This window comes from Stigmatopora nigra, chromosome 8 (genome assembly GCF_051989575.1).
Source record: "Stigmatopora nigra isolate UIUO_SnigA chromosome 8, RoL_Snig_1.1, whole genome shotgun sequence".
NCBI classification, from domain to species: Eukaryota; Metazoa; Chordata; class Actinopteri; order Syngnathiformes; family Syngnathidae; genus Stigmatopora; species Stigmatopora nigra.
The window spans coordinates 5,509,024-5,519,243 of record NC_135515.1 but is presented as its reverse complement, the minus strand read 5'-3'; the positions used below and the strand labels follow the sequence as shown (position 1 = coordinate 5,519,243).

Here is a 10,220-nt window from a genome sequence, read left to right as displayed (position 1 = left end):
TCAGCTGTAGTGATTCGGACTTATTTGAATGGTGCACATATGTTTACTTCCTAGTATAGCGCTGTCCACCTTGTTGATTTTATACCTGATGTAACTTCTCATAGGATAACGGTACCTTTTCTACGATCCTTGTGTCTTGCTTTGATTTGTCACACTCCAACTGCTTTTTTATGATCGCTAACAAACTGGCTTTTAAACATGGCTAAATGTTGCTGTCTTTGCTCAGCATGCCGCTTGTTTCTCTGCCGACGCCATCAGGTATGCATGCTGTCATTCCAATCAACTTTTCCTTTATTTTTATTTTTTCTTAGCATTGCATGACGTGTTTTCTTCCGATTGACTTAATTGAAGCATGAATTTTGGTCCATTTTCCGTATCCCCTTGTTCCCTGTGACTGAATGACATTTTGGCTTGTATATTCTAGTTAATTCATCTTTTTTTTCGTTTGATCGTAAACTCAATCTTTATATGACCTAAGTCAATTTAAAACGGGACGTTACTACATCCTTTAAAAAAAATAATAAAGTAAAAAAGAAGTCAAATGGAGCATTTGGATTTTCTTTCAGACTTTCTGAGGGCAGTGCATCCTTCGAGGCCAGAGGCGTTACCATGGAGATCGGTGATGCAATCTCACATAGGAATGGACGGCAGAGAAAGCCTTTGGATGGAAACCGTTTCCGTTACGAAAGCATGAAGGATAGTGACACAATAGAGCAACTGGGCATCGCCAACCCCGAAGCAGACGGCGAAGTGGACAACCTGCTCACTTTGTCGGACTCCGAGGACAGAATGCAGTCCAAAGCCTACAAAAGCGTTCGGGCCGAGTTGGGAAGCGTGTTGCTCCTTCTCTTCCTCTACGTGTTGCAAGGAATTCCCCTCGGCCTCGCTGGCAGCATTCCGTTGATATTACAGACTAAAAATGTCAGCTACAAGGACCAGGCTATCTTTAGTTTTGTATTTTGGCCATTCAGCCTTAAACTTTTATGGGCACCCTTGGTGGACGCACTCTACTTTAGGAAGTTTGGTCGAAGGTAAAAAGAAATCTCGGAATGATCATGTGATATACTCGTGGGTTTGGATTTATATGTTTGATTTTTTTTGTTGTCTCTGCAGAAAATCTTGGCTGGTACCCACGCAGTACCTCTTGGGCTTCTTTATGCTCGGCCTCTCTGCTGATGTTGACTCTCTGCTACAGGGAGAAGGAGGTCCTAACATCTTCACGTTGACCTTGGTCTTCTTTCTACTCGCCTTTTTAGCAGCCACGCAGGTTGGCGTACATCAATGTCATCATTGTTAAGCCTATTTGTGGTCATTTGGATCAAAAATAAGAAATAAACCTCAATGATTGTACGTGGACCACGTTTTGGGTCATGTAGGCCTCACTATTAATATGAATCATATTTTTTTCCCTGTCTAGCTTGTTTTTGTTTTGTTTTTAAAGAAACATTTTAATTTTGTAAATTTAACTGAGAAAAAAAGTCTTGCTGCAAGATTGAGGTCATTTTAAGAGAAAAAAATGATTTTTGCTCAAAAACAGTGCAAAAACAAACAACAAATATTTCATGTAAACAATTGAAATCAGTCATATCGAGACAATGTATTTTTCTGTGACTGTGAGAACATTAACGAATACATTTTGTAAGATACTGCGCCTTTTGTCTGACTTTCTCCTCACTCTGTCTTCGTCAGGACATTGCCGTGGACGGCTGGGCTCTAACGATGCTGTCCAAAGAGAACGTCGGCTATGCGTCCACGTGCAACTCGGTGGGCCAGACAGCCGGCTATTTCCTGGGCAACGTGCTCTTTTTAGCACTGGAGTCTGCCGACTTTTGCAATAAATTCCTCCGAATGGAGCCCAAGGAAACCGGAATCGTCACCTTGTCAGGTTTGTCGCTCACCCTACCCTTACATGCCTGGAATTTTTCAACATGTAGCCTTCATTATTTTGGTGTAGACTTCTTGTTTTTCTGGGGAGTGGTCTTCCTCATCTCCACAACACTGGTGGCTATCTTGAAAAGCGAGAAGGTGGTTAGCAAAGGTCACGGCAAAGACTCAGAGGAGACGCAGGGTGTTTTGCAAACCTACAGGTTGCTCTACAATATCATCAAGATGCCTGCCGTCTTTACCTTTTGCCTTTTGCTTCTGACCGCAAAGGTAAACCCCCATTTTAACACATTTTTAGGAAAAAAATCCTCTTTCCAAAGTGTCATTTTGTCTTTTTGCCAATCGTTTCAGATCGGCTTCTCCGCTGCCGACGCAGTGACGGGTCTGAAGTTGGTGGAAGCCGGCGTTCCCAAAGCACAATTGGCATTGTTGGCAGTGCCAATGGTGCCTTTGCAGATTCTCCTCCCGGTGGTCATCAGTAAATACACAGCAGGGCCCAGACCGCTAGATGTCTTCTACAAGGCTTTCCCTCTAAGGTTTTTAACGCAGGCACAAGCACAGCATGTGGTGGATCAAGTTTGATTGAGTGTTTACGTTGTTGCAGGTTAATTTTTGGCCTGGAATTTGCTTTGCTTGTTTGGTGGACCCCGAGTGTAAAACAGGATGGAGAGTTCCCTGCTTACTACTATATCGTTGTGCTGCTTAGCTATGCTATGCATCAGGTGAGCTGGTACTTGGACAGCGATTCATTTTTTCATAATTTATCATGTACCCAGACAGTCAAACTGTTAGTGACATACATCTACAGAATATTGAATTTATTGCATGCAAAAGTCCACTTAGGGGAAATTTTAAGCTTTTAAATACACCCCATTTGAGTAAATATGTGCCGCGTTGTGTTTGTGTGGTTTATTATCGCTTAATAACAGGAATTGCAATCATTAATAAGGGGTGAAATTGGCCAAGGTTGACAAGTATGATAATTTGGCCACAAGATATCACTGCTGAGTAATGCTCGCCACATAGCTAATCTTGAACTATGAAGCCAAAAGAGTGATTAGAAATTTTGGCCTAGTGGGAGCTTGTATGCTTAATGTTAATTCTTGCTTGGAATGTGCATGTTTCCCCACTACTTCTGTGGGATTTGTCTGTATATTCCTGATCATGGCCAAGAACTTCTCACCAAAGTTTCCTTCCCACAGGTGACTTTGTACAGCATGTATGTCGCCGGAATGGCCTTCCACGCCAAAGTAAGCGACCCGCTCATTGGCGGAACTTACATGACACTGCTGAACACGGTTACTAACTTGGGAGGGAATTGGCCCGCCACTATGGCGCTGTGGTTGGTGGAGCCCCTTACCTGGAAGGAGTGTACCTCACCGGATCCAGCAGAGGTAAGTTCTTGAATTCTGGAATTTTTGCTGCTGAATTGTAATCATTTACCGTAATTGCATATTAGGGGAGTAAAAATTAACCTGGAGTGGAAACATATTTTCTAATCAAGACCCTCTTTTTCAGACACATGCCAAGGAGGGGGTCACCTGTGTCACATGGCTGGATGGCTACTACGTGGAGTCAGTAATATGTGTGCTGGTTGGCTTAGCCTGGTGGGTGTGGTTAGGGAAGAAATTGAGGAGGCTGCAGGAACACAGTCCTGCTGCATGGAAGTGCAGGGTCACAGTTCATGATTAAGATGTATTCAAAGGTACATCTGAAGACTGGAAAAAAAATGATTGCTGTGACTTGTTTTCTATATCTGATATGCATCAGATGTAATTGTAAATGACAGGTAAGGTACAACATTTGTATCAAATATGATTCCATTACAAAGGTATGTAATGACTATGAGGGAAAAACTATTTGTTCGTCATTGTGTTGTAGTTAGCAATGGTGTAGAACTACACAGCTTTCTGGGTTATTATTTCTGTTCACATAAGAATTTAGAATTTCTGTTACTATACTAGCAATTGTAAAGTAATGAGAAAACTAAACACTATCAATAATCATTCAATGTAACCCTCCTAAGAGTTTCAATCTGAACTTTATATTACTACATTGTGTACTGTATAATCTCATTAGAGAATGTTTTAACTTTTAATTTTGCAAACACAATCGTCAGGCTTTATTTTGAAGAATTCATGTGTAATAATTACAATATGACCTGATTGTTATTATAGCTCACTGTATTCTTTGTTCTGATTTAGTATTTTTTTTTTTGTTCATTTGAAGACATACGTGCCTTGTTCAACTTAAGTTGAGTCTTCTATCAAGCTGGCCACTTTTTTTTTCTTTTGGCACTTCACATTACTGGATTTCTGTTAGATACATACTTTCTACTGTCAAAAAAGCCAGCACTTATCACTGTTACAAATTAAAGTGATTACCATATAGCTTTACACCAGTGGAACACCCGTTACAAATTACATTAAAATGTTTTAAGAATCATGACAAAAACTGAAAAAGTTTTATATATATTTAGGGGATATAGTATGTATTTTTCTTTCAATGGTTTAATTTGCTTTATTGGTTAATTTGGTCATAAGAAATAATAGCAATTTTTCCATTTGTCATTTCTTAACATGGCCTTTTTAAAAAATAAATAAGTTTCATATTTTGCAATTATAAATGTAGTCAGGGAACTGTTTGGAGGATAATGTAATTGAATAACTTATCATAAATGAATATAAGCATGTCAATAAACACATTGATGAGTATGAAGTAGTCACACACAGAAGACAATGTTTTCACGTTTTATTATAATTCCTTTAAGCAGGAATTTTTAAAATGTCCTTTCAAACAAGTGCACTCGATGCTAATAATGAAGCCCAGTTGTGTTTTTTTTTCTTTTTGAGAGCATTAAACTGATCAACCCAGATCAACTGGTGCTTATGAGGGGCAGCGATAACAGGGGGCTGTTTTGCAATGATTATAGAGTGATAATAATCATATTAGAAGTCACAGTGGGGGATGGAAGATTCACTTTGGGCCTTCAAGCATACATTACGTATGATGTACCCCAAATACAAAAAGTTCATCCAAGCGGCATGTTTAATTTAAGCCTTCTGATTCATAATTTATGCATAGCACATTAGGTGAAAGCTAAAGCCCCCAATACCTCCAAAACCTAATTTCTTTTGTCATTGAACCTGGAATTATTTGTCTCCAAGCAACATGAGTGACTTCTTGGGATTCATTGAGTCTTCTGGGACAGTGGACTTTATACAAACCTCTCTTGTTTGGCTCCTCTGAACATCTCCAGGCTATGGATTTGGTGGTAGGGTCTCAAATGTTGTGAGGAGTAATTTGCGAGACAGTAACACTGACTAAATGAAACCAAAGGCACGCTGGCATCCCGGTCCAGCGTTCCACTGCCGGCCTTTGACAGCACGTAGTGTGGGGGGGTGGGAAGGGCAAGATTTGCGAGATTGGCATTGTCTGTAGCCTTTTTGCTTTGCTTCTTTAAAAATATCAACATAAGGAAAAAAGTCAAAAAATTTGGAGGCGGCGAGCCGGGTCATAGGTTCATACGCAAATGCTCGGGCCGCTTCGCCACCACGGGGTACGCTTGCTGCTTCATCTGAGCCAGGTTAAGCCCGGTGGGCTGGCGAATTGGAAGAGGGGCGGAGGCTTCAGAGTTGCTGGTCACGTCCATATGCTCTGGGGTGGAGACTTCCATGGCCTGGTCCTGAGGAGACTGGAGGATGTTGGGACCTCCGCTGGGGAGCAGGACACTCCGTGGCCAACAGTCTCCTGAAAATTTGACTGGGCTGAAAGAGAAGGAATAAGGAAATTCTCAGATAAGCTAAATCAGGGCTGAAAAGTGACTCAAAATAATGTCATTATGTAATAAAGTTATTTTGGGGGTAAAAAACCCAACTTAATTATTAATGTATGGAATTCTGATATTTTTAAAAATAATTTAAGGGGGAAAATATAATGCTATGAATCCCATAACCCACCAACTAAATCAAACAATCAAGAAGACACGACAGGCAAACAGAAAACAATATGTACAGTTCAGTCTTCATGAGGAATTTATACATCAGCTGTAAGATTATTATATTACTGTTCTCACATAGTGACAATACTGCATGCATCCACACGTTGGGTACAAGTTACAAAATGAGGTTAAGATGTATTAGCAGGTTTGCGGTTAAAAAAAAAAAGATCACAATCTTTTATATCTGCTGCCAATTCTTGACTAGCACTAGCAAACAGGTGAATTACCTGAGAGGCGTTCTTGGGCTGCCGATAAATCGCCGAGGTGAGCGGATTTTTGGCTCAAAGGAGAACTTCTCCTTGATATTTTCCAGGACCGAAGGCGCCACATACGTAAACCCCTATGTGAGAAGTACAGGGGCTGTCAGAGGGAGGCACACGGAATGATTTCCATTCAAGACTAATGAGTGCAATGAGCAGAAGTTACCAGGAAAGCTTGATTGGCACTTTCACTAAGTGTCGAGTCATCAGGGCTGTCTACTGGCGTCTGACTGGTGAATTTAGAATCAAATTGACTCACGTCTTCAGCGGATTGCTACAAAGTCGAAGGGAGATGATTGGATTACAAAAAACAAGCATAAAAGCAGTCATGGCTTGACACGCGAGTGCCAAATGTGATGCTTTTCTTTGCTCACCAGGAAAGGTTTGAAAGGAGGCTCTACTTTACGAGCCAGCAAATCCTCCCAGTTAATGTGTCGGAAGAAGGGATGTGCCTGTGGGATGACAATGAGGCAAAAGAATGGCTTGTAATGCTTTGTGTATTCACCGAAATACTGTATAATAAAACCCAATGATGCTGAAAACAACCTCAGCATTGTTAAAGATCATGCAAGTGTAATGAAAATGTTAAATCAATAAAACGCTAACTTTAGCCCTTTTTACGCTGTCTTGTGTAACATTAGAGTTGGAATTGATTTATTCCTTTCAGAGCGAACTCAAGGAAAAGGGGGATATGTCTAGAGAACATTTCCTCATGATAACCACTGAGCAAACTATAACGATTGTACTTTCCATAACAATGAACCATATGTTAAGGTTTATTTCCAGGTCTTGTAGTTTAAAGTGTATGCTCACCTGCACCTCCGTGGCATCCGCGGCACCGGCACCCAATCGCGATGAAGCATTTCTTTTCAGCAACTGCATGCACATTTAAATGAATCAGGATACGATATCGAAAGGTTAACATTAAAAAGTCACTTAGGTTGAAAAGACCTACCCGTTTCAAGAGGTCTCTAGCTTCCTGTGTGAGGTAGGGCGGGAGGCTGAGTTTGCACTTCAAGATTTTGTCAATAGTCTTTTTTCGGTTTTCACCAGTGAATGGCGGCTAGAAACAAGATGAAAAAACAATCACTGCAACACTCCATTAGGATTTGGAATGATGGGTCGGGAGAGAAGAAATTCTTGTGCCATACTAACCGCCCCAGTGAGCATGTCATACATCAGAGCACCCAGACTCCACCAGTCTACAGCTCTGTTATGTCCACTTCGCATTAGGATCTCTGGTGCCCTGTATCAATGAGAGGGCATGGTATGTCATTAAAAAAAACAATGGGATATTGGCATTGAGAAGGGAAGATCGACTTACATGTATTCAATGGTACCGCAGAAAGTGTGGGTGACTGTACCGTCGTGAATCGACTCCTTGCACAGTCCGAAATCGGTTAACTTGACGTGGCCTGGAAGGCACATAAAAGTCTCGATAATAGGATTTCGAAAAAAAAAAATATTTTCAGCTTTATGTTCCAAAAGTTGTGATATTGTATAATGCAAAACAACACTTTAAAAAATGACTGTTCAACTGTCTTGGTTCTGCTCTGTCTCAATAATTCAGCTGTATATTTAATAGTAAACTATAACAAGGTCATTATGTTCAATCTTCATACTTTGTGATTTTTTTTTCTTTCTTGGCCCATTCAAAATTGGAAAAGACTTATTTTACAGTGCATAGTCCAGAGTTTTTTTTTTCATCTAGCCAATGTAGTTAAGTTAACACATACCTTGATTGTTTAACATGATGTTCTCTGGTTTTAGGTCTCTATAGATGATGCCTTTTTGGTGAAGGTGACCCAGAGCCATGGAGATTTCTGCTAGGTAAAAACTTCAGGACGAGACAATTTTCTCATTGGCACTTTTCATGTCATAAATGCCCTTTCAAACATTTTTTTTTCTTTTTCTCACCACGCCGTGTCTTCCATGAATATGCCTTCCCTCTCCAGCTGCATGAACAGTTCTCCACCTGCAAGCAAAACACATTAAAAATACAAGTAAATATACACCTTATAAGAAAGTGTTATACCCTTCTCCAGACAAAAAAAACAACTTAACGGATTTTCCACCACAAAAGTCTATTTTCAATGTACCGTATTTTGTTAATTGCAGAAGCCTAATTAACACGAGTCTGGCTAGCTCTTGTACACATCGTCACTACATTGTGTGTGTCAGGGATGCCGAATTTTGCACTGACCACTCAGGTACTCCAGGATGAGGTACAGCTTCCCGCCTGTCTGAAAAGCGTAGATGAGATCGACGATGAAGGGATGCTTCACCTCCTCCAAGATGTTCCTTTCTGCTTTGGTGTGGGCTGTGTCTTTAGCATTGCGTACAATCATTGCCTGTCACACATCCAACATTGACCATAAAACATGAAGCTTTTTACAACTTCATAAAACTGTTTGATCGCTGGACCAGAAAAATGAAAAGGTGTGTGGTGAGCTGAGTCATTGATCCATCGCCATATGGATAATGACATTTGTTAATAATTGCTAACGTAGGTGGCAGATCCAATGTTGATCCTTGTTTTTTTTATAAGTTACTCGACCGATGTTTTGTTTATCATATTATTGTGGTCGACATTTTTTTATTATTATTGTGAAAATTAACGGACGCAGAGATAATGTGCATGTTGTTACACAAAAAAAGAGACTAAAGCATACCTTTTTTAAGACTTTCATAGCAAATATTTTGCCTGAAGCAGCACCGACGACTTTTCGAACTTGAAAAACCTGCAAAAAAGGAATAGTTCTTCATAAACTCGGTAATAAAATTTGGAAGTGTTTGTGCTTAAAAACACATACCTTCCCATAACCACCTTTACCCAGAACTCTTAGCAATTCAAAACACTCCGGTCTAATATTCTCCGTCCCCTGATTGACATTGTCTTCAGATATCTCGATCTTCTCACAACCTTCCATGTTGCTGCAAAGAAACGGCCCAAAAAAAAAAAACATGTTTCAGCCACATATATAATCTCTGATGACATTCAATACTCACAATTCAAATCCACTGCACTGGTCCATGATGTCATTGATTTGTGCCTAGAAGTAAATGCAAAAGTTGATGTCAAAATATTTTTCCATGACTTCCTACAATTCCCAAGTTTCATGCACTACACAAAAAAATGTGATCTTAATAAACACAACATAAGGCAAGGCCGGCGTTTAAAGCTTAATACAATATCACTTTATTGTGGTGTTCCTCCTCACATGATAAATATGAACTGTTGATCCACAAGTGAGGTAAGATGTGTAGCAATAGCTCAAATCTCAACATCAATACAAAGAAAAAGGAAAACATTGCTATTAAATCAGACAAAAACTTTGTCATTTCCTTACAACTAGGAACAACAACAATACACTATGAGATCTCTGGGACATAGTGCATCGTAAGCAATTGCATTTTTTTTATTTTTTGCACTTCTAGCTCGAACTCCACACACAGAACCACTTGTCACTGTAAAGCCAAAATAAACTGTTGCACACTGAGACACATTTATCACAAATGGCCAGCAGCCAAGTAAGGCTGTGCTTGCACAATTCCTACATGACAGCGATGGCATTTAAACATGACAGCGTTGCACTTGACTGCTGCGATCTGGCTGAATAAACGTAAATTAATATGATAGCTCTTAAAGAAGTGCAAGGAAAAAGTGGAGTACATAATAGCCTGTGCTAACGCTACCAGGGCGTAAGTAGGCCCGCGGTGGCTGGATGGCAGACGGGCGGACAAGTAGGCTAAGCGGCTAATAGCTACTTCACTACCTACTACTGTGCAGAAAGAGTTTACGCTGTGACAAGACAAGCGATTTTGCGCAATCGCTTTGGTTAAATACCTCATCAGTCTCATCATCGGAGACATTTTGCTCCGGCTGGTCCAAATCAATGTCAAACACTCCGGCCATGGCAGTGCCGCGATCGCTTCGCTCTGTCACAGACGGCAAGAATTACGTCCCCACCTCATGGACAACCACACACCGCCGCCATGACCGGCTACTACACTGAACATGCGCATTGTGGTTCAGATTCAAAGGGGCGGTAACCCAACTGTTTTCCATGGAGGTG

The 10,220-nt window shown here is 40.5% G+C and overlaps 2 protein-coding genes across 3 annotated transcripts; one reads left to right on the top strand and one right to left on the bottom strand.

Annotated features, from left to right (window-relative positions):
* The first annotated feature begins 14 nt into the window (after positions 1-14).
* slc33a1 (solute carrier family 33 member 1) lies at positions 15-4,602 on the top strand. Of its 2 annotated transcripts, none has more exons than XM_077723486.1 (9): positions 15-111; positions 567-1,031; positions 1,114-1,267; positions 1,690-1,885; positions 1,955-2,154; positions 2,236-2,420; positions 2,489-2,606; positions 3,087-3,278; positions 3,403-4,602. In XM_077723486.1, the coding sequence occupies exons 2-9, from the start codon at positions 610-612 to the stop codon at positions 3,574-3,576; spliced, it is 1,641 nt and encodes a 546-aa protein (XP_077579612.1). In that variant the 5' UTR covers positions 15-111; positions 567-609; the 3' UTR covers positions 3,577-4,602. The 2 variants fall into 2 exon arrangements, with proteins under 2 accessions (XP_077579612.1, XP_077579611.1); XM_077723485.1 differs by having other exon boundaries at positions 21-258.
* Positions 4,603-4,620: 18 nt separating this feature from the next.
* rps6kb1b (ribosomal protein S6 kinase b, polypeptide 1b) lies at positions 4,621-10,179 on the bottom strand. Its single transcript, XM_077723487.1, has 15 exons — positions 9,992-10,179; positions 9,154-9,197; positions 8,958-9,078; positions 8,817-8,885; positions 8,348-8,495; positions 8,062-8,119; positions 7,881-7,981; positions 7,469-7,559; positions 7,300-7,390; positions 7,100-7,207; positions 6,958-7,020; positions 6,519-6,596; positions 6,311-6,418; positions 6,112-6,224; positions 4,621-5,651 (listed from the first exon to the last, which is right to left on the bottom strand). Exons 1-15 carry the CDS (start codon positions 10,058-10,060, stop codon positions 5,399-5,401), a joined length of 1,515 nt encoding a protein of 504 aa, XP_077579613.1. The 5' UTR covers positions 10,061-10,179; the 3' UTR covers positions 4,621-5,398.
* Between the last annotated feature and the right edge of the window lie 41 nt (positions 10,180-10,220).